The sequence below is a fragment of the Panthera tigris genome, chromosome E1, assembly GCF_018350195.1.
Source record: "Panthera tigris isolate Pti1 chromosome E1, P.tigris_Pti1_mat1.1, whole genome shotgun sequence".
In the NCBI taxonomy this organism is placed as follows: domain Eukaryota; kingdom Metazoa; phylum Chordata; class Mammalia; order Carnivora; family Felidae; genus Panthera; species Panthera tigris.
Window position 1 is genome coordinate 49,225,482 of NC_056673.1, and position 17,027 is coordinate 49,242,508.

Consider the following 17,027-nt stretch of genomic DNA (forward strand, 5'->3'; position numbering starts at 1 on the left):
TGAGGGGCTTGAACCTATAAACCGTGAGATCATGACCCGAACCGAAGTCGGACCGTCAACCGACTGAGCCACCTAAGCGCCCCTTAATTTTTTTTTTTTAACGTTTAGTTATTTTTTTTTTTTAATTTTTTTTTTTAACGTTTATTTTTGAGACAGAGAGAGACAGAGCATGAACAGGGGAGGGTCAGAGAGAGGGAGACACAGAATCCGAAGCAGGCTCCAGGCTCTGAGCTGTCAGCACAGAACCCGACGCGGGGCTCGAACCCACAAACCACGAGATCATGACCTGAGCCAGAGTCAGATGCTCAACTGACTGAGCCACCCAGGTGCCCCACCATGGCATGCTAATTTTTTTTTTCCTAATATTTATTTTTGAGAGACAGAGCATGAGTGGGGGAGGGGCAGAGAGAGCGGGAGACACAGAATCCGATGCAGGCTCCAGGCTCTGAGCTGTCAGCACAGAGCCCGACGCGGGGCTCGAACTCACAAGCCGTGAGATCATGACCTGAACCAAAGTCGGATGATCAACCGGCTGAGCCACCCAGGTGCCCCACCATGGCATTTTAAACAAAGACTGAATATTTGTGACACAGAGACCCAGAGCAGGAATAATGCCGTGAACATTTCTCTAGCAGATACCTGTTACACATGGTTCCCTCTCAGCCAGTGGCTGTGGCCTAGCTGGTGACAGGTAGAGCCTCTTGGTTCTTAGATCCGTAGGGTAGCCCTTGTGAATAACGATGACACAAATACCATCTTCTTCTACACGTCTCATCTATGTGTTTCATCCACGTGATACCCTGTGAGGTGGGCACTATAATGATCATGCCCATTTTAGAGAATGGAAAATGGAGGCATTGAGAAGACAGGTAGGTATAACTCTGGGATTTTGAGACCCGGTAACACTTGGCCACAGAGCCTGGGTGCTAAACCACAGTGCCATTCTGCCTTTTGGAGGAGCAGAAATCCAGGTGGGACCCGAAGAAAGGACCGGCAGGCAGAGGAGGCGGACCATATGGGAGGATGTCGGTGCTCAGTCTGGGCTGGTTTGGGTGGGCCTTGACCACAGCATGGGCCAGGGAGAGAGTCCGGGAGTAGCTGGGGCCAACGCCGTCTTGTTCTTCCTGCAGTGTGCTGGACATCTTCCCCACTGTGGTGGCCCTGGCGGGGGCCAGCCTACCCCAAGACCGGCACTTTGACGGCTTGGATGCCTCTTCCGTGCTTTTTGGCTGGTCGCAGACTGGGCACCGGGTAAGTGGAGGAGGTGTGCGCCCCCCACCGGCTCTACAGGGGCTTGGGCTGCTGCTTCTCATCCGGGGCCACCTTTGTGCGAAGAGAACCATCCTGGGAACGTGCATGCCAGCGGCCCCTCCCGATCTAGCTTAAGAACCCCCGACGGATTAATCCTTTGAGACAAAGCTCTCTTTCCACCCCTCTCCCCCTCTTCCCCTGTGATCAATCCAGCTTGTCAATCCAGACTTACATTGGACAGTCTGGCTTAGGGTGGGTGTGTATAGAGGTGCTTCTTGCCCGTAACATACGATTTTTTTCCGCAATGATTTGTCTGACACATCGTAGGCCCCTGGCACATTTTTGTTGGACGGGGTGGCTGACTAGCCAGAGTGACTCGGGTATTGTGGGACTCCCCGACTAGAATGGAACTTCCCGAAGGCAGGGATCTCCCCCAGAATTCTCAGTGCACCTAACTGGGCCAGCACCCAGCCGGCAGTAAATGTGCATTTGACGAAGAAATGAATGAACGTTCCCCCTGGCTCCTGGAAGGCCCGGCCTGTGGCCCTACAGCCCCTGCTCCAGCTTTGGGGTTCTGCTCCCCAGCACCCCAGGGTCCCCTCTTCATGTGCACTGAGGCATTCGTCGGCGGTGACAGCCAGGAAGTGCCGGCCCCGACGGCCTTTCCATGTCATTTCCGTGTGTTTTCCTTTCACCAAAAGGAAGAGGAAGTGGGAGGAGGGAACCCCAAGCCCCTCTGTGAGGCCCGGTGAGCACATGGCTTCTGAGTTAGGGACCCACACATCAAAGGGTCTATTTGTGTCTTCACCCGAGGTTCACATGGAGGTGACTCAAACGCGCTGCTCGGATGTGGCCCGGTGGTTTGTGACGCAGCCCCCGCCACGGAGCCCCGAGGGGGCCATCCGTGCTTCCGAGAGCGTTCCTGCAGTTTCTAGGGGTTGTCTGACGCTGCCTGAAATGCCCTCTGAGCAAGTACTGCTTCTCCCGGGACACCCAGCCTTCTAGAGCTGCGCAGGCTTCCAGGCTGAGCCCCACCGCTGGGGAGCTGCAAAGAGCAGGAAGATGGTTTCCGCCTCCGGACTGGACGTTCGCAGTGTGTGACCCCGGGGGGTTATCGAAGACGTCAGTGGAGAGGTGCTCCTGAGTGTTTATCACCACGGCTACTAATAGAATCATTGGGGTCACCAGGAAGTGCTTCAAGGACTCCGGGCTCCTTGACGCGGCCGCTCCTGCCTGTGGAAGCCAGAACCTTCGCGCTCACTTCCGCTCTCAGAGGGGAGAGCGGTCCCTCTCTCTAGTTGCAGCCCTTTCTTCTGCAGAGTCATGCTCAGGGCCTAACAGTTACTGGCCTAGTGTCCGACAGGGTTGGTCCTGGCAGGGGGAGTAGAGGCAGGCCCCAACACTGGTTGGGGTTTTCGTGGGGACAGATGATGTGTGGTAAGGCGGCTGGAGTGGGGGCTGGCTTGCTCCCTGACCACACCGCAGGGCCCAGAAGGAAACAGCCACCACTTACTGCTTGCAGGAAGCTGCTGATAGTATCTTCTAGAGCAAAGGCCCTGGGGCGCTGGCACCTGCAGGCTACACCCAGCCTCCCAGAGCTCTGGATTCCCTGCAGAGGGCGTGAAGATGCTGTAGATAAGATTGTTTGGAGTTTGAGGGCAACCCAGGTAATTGTTGGCCCTGAATTGTAGGTCTTTTCTGCTCACCTGCTGAAAAGACTAGAGTAAAGCGTCCAGAATTTGCTGAACAGAGGGGAGGTCGGAGGCCGGGAGGTAGAGTGAGCACACGTACAGGTCTCCGCGTGTGATTTTTTAAAAATTTTTATTATTTTCTATTAAAACAATGTTTTCTTAACGTTTATTTATCATTGAGAGAGAGAAAGAGAGAGATAGCACAAGTCAGGGAGGGGCAGAGAGAGAGGGGGACACAGAATCGGAAGCAGGCTCCAGGCTCCGAGCTGTCAGCACAGAGCCCGACGCAGGGCTCGAACCCACGGCCCGTGAGATCACGACCTGAGCCGGAGTCAGAGGCTTAACTGACGGAGCCACCCAGGCGCCACCGCGTGTAGTTTTTACTAAACACAATTTGGTTGTGTTCACACTCAGGTGTGTTCTGGGCATGCAAGGATTCTAACGGCTTAGTTTAGAAAACCATTCCGGTTTCAAGAAGCTCAGAGTAACTCCTCAGATGCTCATCTCAAAACAATATGCAAATACAGCTCAGCCATTCGGTCCTTCCCTATTTTGCAAATGAAGTAACAACTGGGGTAAAGAGCTGAAGCCACCTAAGGCTAAGGCGTAGCTCCTTGGCACCCCCCCCCCCACCTCGCACGCCCCCAGGCCCCGCGCGGACAGGTTTAAGGGCAAGTAATGGGTCTGCAGTTTTCCTACTGTGCGGTCTTTTCACTACCCGCTTCGAGGACGGGTGGGACGTGGGGTGGTGTTGAAAATGTGCAACAGAGGCCGCCAGGCTGCCCGCTCTTGCATCCTGCTGAGCCTTCTGCTTCTCATCTTGATGGGCCCGGGTCTGGGCACCGAGGGCAACCGCAAGGCGGGGGAGGGCGCCTCAGAGATCCTGCTTCGTGCTTGCCTGACTCCCTGGTGGAAGCTGGAGTTCGTCACGTTTCCACCGGTCAAGTCGTACCTCCGCCCCGGGTTGCCAACCGCCGAGGCCAAAAATTGCCCACAAAGAGGAAGGCGTCTTTAATGGCTCTTCACCTGCCAGTCCAGACTGGTCTGGGGCTGCTGTGGGTCAGAAAATGCGTGGCACCTCCCTGGAGGCCATACACCGGGGAGACCTGAGCAGGGGCTTGTCTCTGGAGCTCCGTCCGATCGCTTCTCTTAGGGAGGCCCCTAGTGGTGAAAGACGCCATCCCCATCCGGAGTGGCTGCCCCCTTTTAGAGCTGGCTTTGCAGCCCCACCTGATGGGATTGGGGAGCCTTCCTTTTGTGTGTGTGTCGGGGCGGGGGGGGGGGGGAGCGTTACCACATAAGCACCAGCCTCTGGGGCCTAAGGGAGCCGCTCACCTGCTTCAAACAACAAAACAGAATGAAACAAAGCAAACAGGTAAGAAAGGCAACCAAGAAGGTGCAACATGTCTGCAGAAGATAAAAGTTATCTTTGAAGTGGGGACCCACCCTGGAGAGGACCTGTCTTAGGCTGTGATTCATGTATCAGTTTGCCAACCCTCTTCCTATGTGGGTGTAAACAACGCCGTGGCCAGTCTGCACAACAAAACCCACGCCCTCCTGTTTCTGAGAGGGAGCCATCCGGAAGTTTTGCTTCCTCTTCCTTTTGGATTTTGGAAGTTGCCTCTGGTAACGCTGCACAAATATCCTGGACGTAGCAGCCCACCCTTCTGGAGTGTCTGTCACCGAGACCCAAATACTGTCAACGATTTGAACCAGCGGACCGCGACTCCCATCTTCCGGAGGTCTGAGGACCTCCTTGATGGGCGGACAGTAGGTTTTCCAAGTCCCCCCACTTTCCGCCTCCGCCAGAAGGAAACCCAGTGGCCTCCCGCAGTGAGAGGCTTGGCTTCCTGCTGGGCGGGCAGAGGAGTGAGTTTTGAGTTACGACTTCTTTTCCTGTTTGGAAGGAGCCTGCTGTCATCATGCTGGCTGGGGACCTTGCAGGGACTGTCACGAGAGCCCAGCACGGAAGTTGCAGGTGCGGGAGGGACCCCGCCCTCGGTGGCATCCTCTGAGAGCCCGGAAAAACTTGGGGGGACAGCTGTTTACTGCTCCAACAGATGTTTCTCGCTCTCTTTTTTTTTAATAGCCCCATGGAAACTTTGAATCACATAAGCGTCTTTGCAGTGATATATATTGGTCATGATTCATACCAGGGCAGTCTCACGCATCCAGCACCAACCCACCAACCCACCAAGGACACTGGTTGTTTATTTTCTACCGAATCCTGCCCTTGGCACGCCTGAATTTGGTGTTTCCATTCTGTAGGGCGATTCTTTCATCGATGGCCCGATGACGGGGGATTTCCTCAGTCCGAGGAGGGCAGGATTGAGTCAGGGAGTGAGGACATCTGTGTTCGGAGGTTAGGCTGTGCCCAGTTCTGCAGAAATCACGCCGAGCTGTCCTCTCAAGGACATGCCAGCCTTGCTTGAGGGAGAGTTAGAACATTAACTGGATGCCAAGAAGCCGTGTTTCCAAGGAGCGCCCGCGTCAGAATCCCTGGGACTGTCTGTAAGCCGTGCAGATTCCCAGGCCCCATCTTGAACCTGAAGGGTGGGACACAGCCACCTGCGGCCCCGCCCTCAGGATGGTCCTGCGCCTGGTTTAGAGAACACGTACTGTGCTGCCTTGAAATTGTTCGATTTCGAACGAGGTTTCTCTCTTTCATTTTGCACCGGACCTTGCGAATTCTGCAGCTGGTACCGGGGGCCTAGGAGTCTGACCAGAGTTGCAGCCCATTCTGATTAATTAACTTGCCAAGGAGTTATTTCCTGCCCTCCCCCCCCCCCCCCCCCCCCAGCATTGGCCGGCGTGGACTACAGGCCTGTGTCTGTCAGTGTTTGGGGCCGTGGTGGGTGGGATGGACCGGCCACCGTGACAGAGAAAGGAATGCCTTCCAGGAAGCATGGGGGGCATGGCTGACGGGTTAGGAAGCTCTCTCTGCTGCTCTCTCTCAGGTGCTGTTTCACCCCAACAGTGGGGCGGCTGGAGAGTATGGAGCCCTTCAGACCGTCCGCCTGGAACAACACAAGGCCTTCTATGTCACCGGTGAGTCAGGGGCACCCACCTGGATCCACCCTCAGGCCTCCAGGAATGAGTGTGGGCCGCCCTCCCTCAGGGAGCCCTCAGCACCCCCCTCCGCCCCCTCCCCCCCACCACCCCAGGACAGGCCCTCTGCACCCACAAATACGAAAACGAGGTCTTTGTACTCTGCGCCCGAATTTCTAGCAAGCTCAGAGCTAGTCCGCACACTCACAAGAAGGACTCTCACTCCACTGTTAGGCTTTAAATGCCAGTTTGGCGGAATGTTAAGTGGAAGCTTGGAGATATTTTAAGGTGTAATTTACTAGACAATAGACTGTTTCAGAGAATAGACTCTAGAGGTCTAGTTAGCAAACCGACAGAAATCTCTCTGCTTCTTGATTCGCTCGGTGACTGTCTTAAATGTATATTTTAGGAATGTGATGTTGGGTCAGGATGGTTCTCAAAATCTTCCCAGGGGCTTCTGGCTGCGAACAGAATTCAGGCTCCTTCCATACCGGGTCGCTCGACTTTTCTGGTGTCGGTTCTCCAAGAGCAACCACCTTCTTCCTTGGCCTTCTATCAAGATCTCTTTCAGCGTTTAGGGCCTCACATCAAATCCTAGTACCTCGGTCATAAAACTCCCTCTCATCTTCTCAGCTGGGTACAATCTGGAGAAACTTTGGTAATGATCACGTTCTGCCCTATATGCCAGCCATTGGGGTACATGTTTTATTTTCCCTACTAGTTTTTTTCTTTTTAATTTTTTTTGAACGTTTATTCAGTTTTGAGAGAGAGAGACAGAGCACGAGTGGGGCAGGGGCAGAGAGAGAGGGAGACACAGAATCCGAAGCAGGCTCCGGGCTCCGAGCTGTCAGCGCAGAGCCCGACTCGGGGCTCGAACTCAAGAACCGTGAGATCATAACCTGAGCCGAAGTCGGCCACTTAACTGACTGAGCCACCCAGGCGCCCCTCCCTTACTAGTTTTGAGCTCTCTGAACCCAGAGCTTTGTAAGATCTTTTATTTTTGTTGTCTTTAAGTGCTGAGCACAGTTTCTCATGTCCCGCAGGAACCCTAAAATTTTTCTCCGAGTGAATGAAAAACGAACAAACGAAAACATAAACAAAACAAAACCAGACCCGGGACCTGGTGTGGATTTCAATTTGATTCAGTTATTTAATGTGAGAGTGTTCCAAAGCATTATATAATAAAGAACAGAAATTATTTTCCCCGAGTATAAATACGTGATCCTGAAGAAAATGTGCCATAAAAACACAAGTTCGAGTTCAGAACTTGAGGGATATTAAAAATGCCACAAGACTCTTTTGATTCTCCAAAACCTAAAATGCAAAGCAGTCAGATATTTGTTATGCTTTCGGATGGAAAATTTCTAGATTACAGTCCTTACATTACATTATCTCAGAGGTATGGCTTCTCCAGGCTGAGTTAATTTCAGAAGTCAAGACCCTGCCAAAAAAGCCCTTGGGACCACAGTGCTGGAATCCTAAATGTTACTATGAAGTAATCGGACCGTTTAAAACCATCACAATCAGACAAGAATTAGGATGCCCAGGGGAGGCCTCTTCTGAGGAGTCACCAGAGTCCCGGCAGAGTTAGCACGAGGATGAGGACGACAGACATGTCAACAGCTGGGGGCCGGGGGTGGAGAGTGTGACATGTTCTGATCCCTCCCTTCTCTTCCTCTTTGGAAAGTCTGCATCCTGGTTACTTAAAGCTGCTTTTGGATAAATGAGCTGTATTGACCTCTACCTACTACATTAGATTAGAGAAAGATTTGGAGGAGGTTTCTTCACAGATTTTGAGGCGTCCCCCCCTTCTGGCTCCCTCCTTCCCAGATTTCACCCATCGATTTTCTTCCATGGTGGGAGTCCTGAGCTCTAATACCTTGATATTCCCCTGATGCCCCAAGCCAAAGAGAGGATAGTGTTCTTGGGCCCCAGCTGCACAGACTGGGCGGTGTCCCCAGGGGAATGAAACTCTTGAACACAGACCCAACCCATGGTGACCTCTGCCTTTCAATGATCAAATTATTTTGTTTCTGCCTGCCTCCGTGATTTTCTGGTGCCTTCAATTGTTGGGGTTTTTTTCCCCTAAATTTGTTGCCTAGAATTTGTAATTGTTACCCACGTGGGGTCCTATGCAAGCTATTTCATTATTCTGTGAAGTGGAAATCTTTAATTTTTTAAGGAGTCCATCCAAACCCTTGCTCGACTGACTGCAAACCTCATGTCCCGTGCCTTTGACTGGCAATGAAGAAAAGCCAAATTCTAGGCAAAGACAGTGACTCTCAACTTTCCGCTGGCCAACCCAAATGTCAACCACGAAAGGAAAACCATTAATGAAGGGCTGTGCGACTTGCCCATTCTTCTCTCCCTGTAAGAGGAACCACTGGAGAAATTTCTCTCACACCTCAGTGAGAAGGAGCAGTTGATAAGCTTCCACCTTCTGGTTTGGCTGCTAAGAAGCTCGGGGGCAAAGTAGGTGTTCAGGAATTCCTATATTTCTTAAAAAAGATATTTTTAACTATTTTTGTGTATGAGAGAGAGAGAGTATGAGCAGGGGAGGGGCCAAGAGACGGGGTGACACAGAATGTGAAGCAGGTTCCAGGCTCTGAGCTGTCAGCACAGAGCCCGACACCGGGCTCGAACTCATGAACTGCGAGATCATGACCTGAGCGAAGTCAGACGCTTAACCGACTGACCAACCCCGGCACCCCGGGGTTTCCTGTATTTCTGATGGCCGTCCTTTGCCTTGACTCCTTTTGTTGACTCAGTTGCATTACATTGATTTCTATCAGATGCCTGAACTACTTTTTGTATGGATAAGGAAAAGAACCTGAGTCGTGACAGCTAAGGATGCCGCTCTCCATTTTTGTTCCTGCTCTCCTGAGGCTGCCTCGACAGCCAGATTCTGATTTCAACAAGAACCTCAACTACAACCCGAAGTGAAATTACTCACCTTGCCTTCCCGCCCAGTCCACCAAACTGAGTATCTCTGGTATTCCAGAAATGAATTTTTGAGGAAAAAAAAAAAAAAAAGAAAAAATCGAATTTACTCGCCAAGGGTGGAGACGGGAGATACTCGATTGGCTGCTGTGCGGGCCCTGAAGGCAAGTCCGGGAGAAGTTCCAGATCATTCTGGAAGGCAGGAGCATCCCTGGGATGAGCAGCCGGAACCCCAAGGCGCTTTCTTTGACGGGGAGAACAGTCATTCGAACATACGAGTCCTGCTCTGTTTGCCTTGATTTATAATCCATCACCTTCTCCTCTTTCCAGCACGGGGCCAAAGCTGGGTTTGATGGGGGTGTTTGCTGTCACCCTCTCTCTAGGCGGAGCCAAAGCCTGTGACGGGAAGGTCGGGCCCCCGCGGCTTCACGAGCCTCCCCTCATTTTTAACCTGGAAGAGGATGTTGCGGAAGCCGAGCCTCTAGAAGAAGGTGGTGCTGAGTACGAGCGCGTCTTGCCCGAGGTCAGACAGGTCCTGGCGGACGTGCTTGTGGACATTGCTGGTGACAAGACGTCCAGGGCGGATTACACGCGGGATCCTTCGGTGACCCCCTGCTGTGATCCCCACCGAAAGGCCTGCCGCTGTCACACCACCTGACCCACTTCCCCCCCACTGTCCTCCCTGCATGCCGCCTTGGGAGGGGGGTGGGGACGGCTGTGCCGAGCCGTAGGGAAAGGCACACAGGCTTTGGAGTCAGGCCGGGTTCAGGCCCCGTCACTGAACCCACAGCTTTCGAGCTCATTCTGAGGACCAAGGAGGCACTATATGCAAATGACTGCCACATCACGTGACGCGGAACAGGCACTGGATGCACTTTAGTTTCCTTTCCTTTCTATGCACCCAGTTTTGCTGGTCGTTTTAGCATAGATTCATGCCAGCTGGGATCTAGGGCAGCACTTTTCCATCTTTAATACGCATACGTGTCACCTGGGATCCCTCGAGAGTGCAGATTCTGGCTCAGTAGTTGCCCGAGACGCTCCATTTCCGGGCAGCTCCTGGGGGAAATGCCCCGAGTAGCACAGGTGCAGACTAGACAAAGCTAGACGTTTCCGGGTCTCAGAGCAGGCGAGCCCACGGATAAATCCGTGGCACTCCCTGTCTCCTCTCGCTCCCCCTTAAAGATCAAATGATGGTATTTTAAAGATTGTAAGCATTCCTTCTGCCTCCTAAAACCAGGAAGAAATGAACGTCTAAAACCTCAAAAACACATTGCCATGATTTTATTGTAAGTGTCCTAAATGGGACTCCAAGGTAATAAATGATTCATTCCAATCACTGCAAAAATACTTTGCCCGGCTAAAAGCAGTCTCTCTATATGTCATATACAAGAAATACAATTCAAAGAGGTTTTCCTCTACGTACATTTTTACATGGCATACATTTAAAAAGGATGCCCTCGTTCATATAAAGTTCCGGCTATAGACCAACGTGGTTAGTGAGCATCGACGCGATGGCTGTAACAGATTTCATAGTCTCTCCCATGCCTGCTGGCAACCGGGGCGGAGGAGAGTTTGGTGAGCAGTGGACCGCGTCCCGTGGCTTAAGCAGGCGGCACCTGGGATTCCTGCCCCCCTTTCTGCGCACACAACTGTACTCCATTCTTCCACCTTCCTTGTTTTCTCCACAACCACCTGACAGGGGGTGTCCTGCTTTCTGAGGTGCGCTTCTCATCATGACTGCTTCGTTTTGCCCTTCTGACTTCCACGGCACAAGATTATCTACCAAAATCAAAACAGAACGGCCTTAACTCTTTCCGGGAAGAGACTGGTAGGCAGGCTGGGTTATCAACAGATCTGTGCCCACGCGGGGTCAGCAGGGGGAGGCTGGGCGCTGCGGATCCACGGACTGACCCTCACTCACGGCCACAGAAAATCCACCCATCTTACTTCGGTATAGACGAGTATGGCACGGTTTCAAAAAAAACTGACTACGTCTAAAATACGTGTGTGTATGTTTATATGGGTATTGCATGTTTTTTTAAAAGGCTCATCTTGTAAACACAGACTGTTAAGTCACTACTAAAGTCAGTAAATACCCTTGGTCCCAATTTGCCTACTCTTACAAGAGCAGACTAGTGTCGGAAAATATGCAGACTTGTAAAGGTTGGTGTATTGCTGAGACAAAAGCTGCTTATCTTCCTGAATACAGCGTCTTTCTAAGGTACCAGAAACGATCAATTTTCTTTCCTTTCATTGTTTATGGAGCGAAGTAAGTCCCAAGGAGATAAGAGCGATCATATCCAGGGAAGTGCGAGTATACTTAGCAAACAAAAAAGACCCACTCGAGATGACCTGTGTTCCGAAGGCAAAGGCCCAGGGAGGGCCGCACGAGATTATCTGGGCAAGCCCATGTTCTTAGTTAACTGAAAGAGAAGTGATTTTAACCAAACGGAGACTCCAAGATCCTTTCACAATCCTGGAAGTTTTTAAGGGACGTGGGTAGAGATGCGAATTCTGGACAAGATACAGAATAAAGGCAGGGGAGTTGCCCAGGATCTCCTCTCCAGTGGGACATCGTTGCCAATGAGGGCGTGAGGTGGTCCGTGTCAAGAGGACATCCCAGTAGCACTCACGCCCCTGGTCCCCGTGCGGTGCGGTGAGGTGGAGAAGGCCGTCTGCTACGATGTCAGGAGCTCTCGGAAGCACGGCCCTCTCCTCCCCGTCTGCCTCTAGGCTGGAGGGCAGGCCTGGGGTCTGATGGGCTTCTTTGACCCCTACCACCACCTCTAGGGTCTAACAGGGGCCTCATTCAGTGATCAGTGGTCTCGCTGGCAGGAAGCCTTCCTCGAGTATAAATAAAAATCCCGGATGCAATTTAAACCAGGTTTCACTCATCTGATCCTTAAGAGGGAGACGGGACAGCCGGCTCATAGCCAGCTTCCTGGCAGTGTTTAGGTGAACAGGCCTCTTGATAGGTTCTAAGCACTCGTTTTTAAGCATCTCTCTCTCTTTTTTTTTAAAGCTCGAGGCAAATGATCTGCACAGTGTACCTATTATTTCATGCAGGCTTTCTTTGGCAGGGGCCCATCTCCTCCATGCCAAGATCTGCAGTACCCCAATTCTGTAAGTACAAGAGCTTGTAGGGTTCACTTTGATTACTAATTAATAATCTAATAATCTTTTCGAGCAGTCACAGACTTTCACCAAAACCACTGAAATGGAACCTAATGAGGGAATGCTCCAAACCTGGACACAGTGGGACACATCTATTCCTACGGCATCTGATCTATTCTGGTTCCTAGAAGATACAGCGGCAGGGAAATGACCACCAGCCTTTGGGGAGGCGGGGGGGGGGGGGGGGGGGGGGGCAGAAGAACTCCCTTTATGGCTAGTTCGGGCATGAGAACCCAAAGGCAAAACCACTGGTTTATCAGGAGGCAGGAAGCCAACAGTTGTTTTTATCCTTAGAATTGGTATTTTTAAGAACCACCGCTCTCCACGCTTAACATATAAACTACTTGTTGGCATTGTGTTTGGCAATCTGCCGATTCAAAGCCCGGAACGTAGATTTCAAGCTGCAATCTGTAAAGCCTTTATGGGAAAGCACAAAGCCAGCCCTCTAATGATGCAAAGAGGGACCCAAAACAGTCTTTTTTTTTTTTTTTTTTTAAGCTGACTGGGCTTATCAGATTGTCCGAAGGTTTATATAAGAAAGAAGCTAGACTTGCACCCCATCCTTTTGCAGATGGAACTTCCACGGACATGAAAGGATCAGGAGCAAACATTCTACACTAAGACCTAACGGGCTCTGAGGCAAAGCCCAAGTGGCTGCTGCTCTCTGGCCCCAGCGGGGGTCACTCAGTTGACTCTCTTAAGTCCTGGCCCGCGCACCGCTCCCATCTCTAAAGGAGTTCAGGTTCGCCCTCTGTGCCATTCGCTAACCGCAGCTCACAAGCGCGCTCCGTGCGTTGCGTTGCTCTCAATGGAAGCTTGAGGCCTCAGAAGCTAAGACCCTGGCGGCCACCCAGGGAGAGAATCCTCTCGCTCCGGACAGGGACGCTAGAAAAAGCCAAGCTCTGCACCCAGGCAGCCCTGAGGGCTCTCGCTACCGGAACAGCTGAAGCAGGGTGCAGAGAAATGCAGGGGAGCTCTCCCCCGGGGGCTCCCACCCTCCGCACGGCTGCTGGGAGCCTGGGGTCCGCCTCACCCGAGCCGGAGGAGGGTGAGGGTCCGGCTGGCTTGCAGAGAGCAGCGGCCCAGCCCCGTTAGAGTATCGTCGTTAGCAAAAAGGTGGCAGGATTCCACAGACACATCCTTAGGAGCCTCAGGAAAACAGGAGTTGATGCAGGCGTGAATTCCTGCCTCGAGAGCAGCAGAGATAGTGCTAACGAAGCCAAGTTAAGGGTTCCAGGCCTCCGGACGTAGTGAGGCCGCCGAGACCCCCCCCCCCCCGGATTAGTATCCGGTGTTATTCTAATGCTGCCGTGTTCAGCCCGACACCTGGTGGCCAGTCTACAGGGTCTGAAGCACACGGCACGGCACGCCGTCTGTGGCTTTCTGAACGGGAGCGAGGAGGTTAGCTGTTACAGGACTAGACCACCGGGAAAGTGACCTCGCCTCGTGCGCGAGGGGAAGGTTTCCCTCCCAGCACACAGACTGGGCCGCTCTTTTAGGGATTCCTACTGCTCACAGGGGGAAATTCATTCTCGTCGTCAAGGCATACTGGTCCCGTCGCAAACTCGTGTTCAGGAATAACCTCTCCTCGGAGGGCCCCGCCGTCCTCAGAATAACCTGGAAAGCAAGAATGAGACATGAGGGAAGCCCCCCGGCCTGTTGTGACGCTCTGACCCCGGGACAGGGCCTCCAGGGAAACCATGGAGGCCCCCTTTGCCTTTCGAATGGAGAGACTGCTTCCGGTGAGTCAGAATCCCCACCACTTAGGGTCTCGAAGCCCCCGGATGGGCTGACCTCGCCCACCCTTCCACCCCGGGCCCCTCCAACTTTCCACCTGTTTGCAATTCTCAAAGAGGCGAAGCCTCGACTCTACGTGTGAGGGAGACAGCCATTTTGGGCCGTGCCTGCCAGGTTTAGGGACCTGGGTTTAAAGGCTATTCTCAGGGCCGCACCTGGGGGGAAAGAAGTGGTTCGGGAAGAGTGCTCTGTTCACAGGTGACCATGAAGACAGAAGAGCTGCCGTCAGAAACGGGCCCCCCAGCCAGGCCCCCACGGCCACTCACCTGGCACGGTAGAGGCAGAAGACGTGCTTGGTCTGGCCACGGTCGCTGCATAAGACTGAGGTAATGGAGGTCTGAGGTCATTTTCTTTGTTTTCTTCTGTTGTTCCTGAGCTAAGCAAGCTAATGGCAGCAATTAAGGGGAGGGGGAGAAAAGAAAAAAGAGCTCATCACATGTGCAGGAAACTTCCAGAAGGAAAAGTACTAGGAAGCTCAGGCTTGCCCACTTGAGTTTAAAGTATGGACCTATTGGGGGCGCCTGGGGGGCTCAGTCGGGTAGGCGTCTGACTCTTGGTTTCGCATGATCTCACGGTTCGTGGGTCTGAGCCCCACATCGGGCTCTGTGCTGACAGCGTGGAGCCCGCTTGGGCTTCTCTGTCCCTTTCTCTCTGCTCCTCCCCGGCTCGTGTACTCGCCCTCTCTCTCTCAAAATAAATAAACTTTAAAAGAAAGAAAAAGGACTGATGAGTACACTGCTGGGTCACATGACCTAAACAGCGACCTCGAACTGCTGGGGTCAATCATGCAACTTCACAACGACCCCTTTCTCTTGTACTGACTGAATGAAGATTGGCCCTTTGCTCTTTCTGGTACACTCTGGCCAGGACGCTAAGACTCGCTCACAAAGGGGGGCTCCGCGGGCCAAGGGGAGGGGGCGGTGGCAGCTCGTGGGGTCCTGTCACAGCAGGAAGAGGTCGCCTTGTCAAGAGGCCACAGATGTCAGGAGAACTTTTCAATTCCCTTTGGCCCACATTTTGGAGCTCCCAGTATGTACGAGGGAACGTGTGAGGAGGAAAGGGCCGTATGAAGTCATTCTGCTTCTTCAAGTGCACATTACGCATCTCAGCAACTCTTCCAGAAGCCTACAGCGTGGCGAGGGTGCCTGACGTGGAGCCCAGCGAGGAGCGGGTGCCCACTAGAAGCGGGCCACCGAGAACACCAGCCAGGACGACAGACAAGCAGGGCACCGAAGCTTGTCGTTCTTGGCCACGTGACGGCTTTACACAACCAGCTCTTAAAGAGGCTTTCTGAAAACTAGTCTCTTCACCTGTGGGTCTTGATTAAGACACATTCTCCTCCGTCCTGAGGGTCCAAATTGTAGATGTAAAGGTGTCCATCGGAAGACGCGACCAGGAGTCTTGGCAGTTTCTGGATCCTAAGAGCCAAGTAAAATACGTGCTGTGACCTCAACAGAGGCAGGTAACCGGGTTGGCTTCAAATGACACAGCCTCCCCCACCCCATGACCCCAGGCTCCTTCTCCTGCCTTCAGGAACCCTTTACCCGGCCCACTGGCCCCAGATCCTAGGTTTCTGGCTATTTCTTGGCATTATGACCTAGTGATCCACCTCGAGGATTATTTCTCATCTTGGAAGACAGCTGTGTGGACGAGACAAACGACGTGTGCGTCTGCTATTACTCTGAAAAGGTGCCACCGAGGAAATCAGCGGACCTGAGTGGGACATGGCCTCTGGCTTATGCGTGTTTCTGCCTTTAACCGTGACGGAAAGGACAAAGGACAAAATCGGCTGGCTCGTTTTAGAAGTTTTAAAAAACGTTCGCCTTCCTTAACAAACTCCTTCAAGCTCCTTGGATGAAACATCTGTCGACCCCACAGGCGTCGGAACCTACGGAGCCGGAGTCTTTTTACAGAGTTACTTAGAAGAACGGGAACTGTTTTCGAGACAGCGTCGGCAGAACCACAAGGTTCAAGTTCCCACGCCGGCTCGCGGCCGCCCCCCCCCCAGAACACGCGTGACAACCAGAGAGGGCGGCGGCTGACAGCCACGGCCCTTCTTCGGGGCCTCCTTCCTTCTTTTTCTCCCGGCGCGTGTTCGGGGACCTGTGCGCTTTGGGCAAACCGAGCCGTAGAAGGTGGTGCCTGCGACAGCGGGTGGCGCCATACGTACGTGGAGAGGGTGCAGATGTTCCTCTGCCCAGAGAAGTGCAAGCGCCCGGTGGCAAAGGCCCTGTCCTGGTTCATCATGTCGGACACCTGGGCGGGGAGGTAGTTGGAAGCGGCCATGAACATCTTTCCCATGTAGCCAGTCCAGGTGGAGGGCTCCTCGGGTCGGCTGCGGGGACAAGGCACAGGAGGAGGGAGGTGGGCACCGGGCCAACGCTCGGCACAGCCCCGTGCTGTGAGCGGCGCTCACCGCAGCGGGAAGGCACTGTGCCCTTAGCATAATGTTCTGCCCACCTGGAACGGCTCGGGACATGCTATTCTGGCAATTGTGAAAGGGCATCGAGTGCTCGTTTGTCCTTCGGAAGGACCACTGCGAAGCTGTTAAGAGCTTCCCAACGCGACTGCTTCCCTACATTAAAAAAGTTGCAGGTGATGGTTCGTCTGGTCTCCGGACTCCTAAGAAGGGGGCCAGGCGAGGGCACGAGATGAGATCGCCGTGTGGACTCGGAAAACTAAGCTCCAGCCTGGCTCGGGCCCACGGAAGGACGCCGCGATCTCAGCGGCAGGGCCGCCCCGGCCAGACTGAGTGGGAAGCAAACCTCCGGGCAGGAGGCCCCAGGCGCTGTGTGATTACAGCCCTGTAGCCACCCTGGTCCCCGGTGAGCCGCGGCGGTAGGGAGAACTCGAGGGGACCCGGTGCACCCCCTGCGGTCCTCCAACGCCATCCCAGCGCGGCCGCCAGACGGAGGGGGCGGGCACCGGTCGCCGGGAGGTGACAATGGGTGGGGGCACACACCCGCCTCCGTGCTCGGCGCACCGGGCAGCGCCTCAGGGACCGGGCTGGCCGCGTGCTCCTGGGAGCACCTGCCGAGAGGCCCCTTGTCTACAGGCCCGGAGCTTGGTGGGGAGCGCGGGCTGGAGCTCAGAAGCACGGGGGTTTATTTCTCACTCTGTTACCAC

The 17,027-nt window shown here is 53.6% G+C and overlaps 2 protein-coding genes across 9 annotated transcripts in view; one reads left to right on the forward strand and one right to left on the reverse strand.

The window, feature by feature from the left end:
- The window catches only part of ARSG (arylsulfatase G), a 66,824-nt gene extending 56,659 nt beyond the window's left edge, over window positions 1-10,165 (forward strand). For 2 of the 8 annotated variants that reach the window (XM_042967160.1, XM_042967161.1), the window contains exons 9-10: window positions 1,131-1,251; window positions 5,900-6,750. In XM_042967160.1, coding sequence (XP_042823094.1) covers window positions 1,131-1,251; window positions 5,900-6,277 — 499 coding nt within the window. In that variant the 3' untranslated portion in view covers window positions 6,278-6,750. Of the gene's footprint in view, window positions 1-1,130; window positions 1,252-2,064; window positions 3,036-5,899; window positions 6,751-8,782; window positions 8,801-9,313 lie in introns of those variants that run through there. The other 6 variants (XR_006211335.1, XM_007077543.3, XM_042967165.1 and 3 more) reach the window with 6 other exon arrangements.
- A 15-nt stretch (window positions 10,166-10,180) lies between these two features.
- Window positions 10,181-17,027, reverse strand: part of WIPI1 (WD repeat domain, phosphoinositide interacting 1) — a 30,974-nt gene continuing 24,127 nt past the window's right edge. The window contains exons 9-13 of the mRNA XM_042967170.1: window positions 16,072-16,236; window positions 15,212-15,319; window positions 14,168-14,286; window positions 13,621-13,721; window positions 10,181-10,709 (exon numbers count right to left, since the gene is read on the reverse strand). Of these exons, the coding sequence (XP_042823104.1) occupies window positions 10,662-10,709; window positions 13,621-13,721; window positions 14,168-14,286; window positions 15,212-15,319; window positions 16,072-16,236 (541 nt within the window). The 3' untranslated portion in view covers window positions 10,181-10,661. The remainder of the gene's footprint in view (window positions 10,710-13,620; window positions 13,722-14,167; window positions 14,287-15,211; window positions 15,320-16,071; window positions 16,237-17,027) is intronic.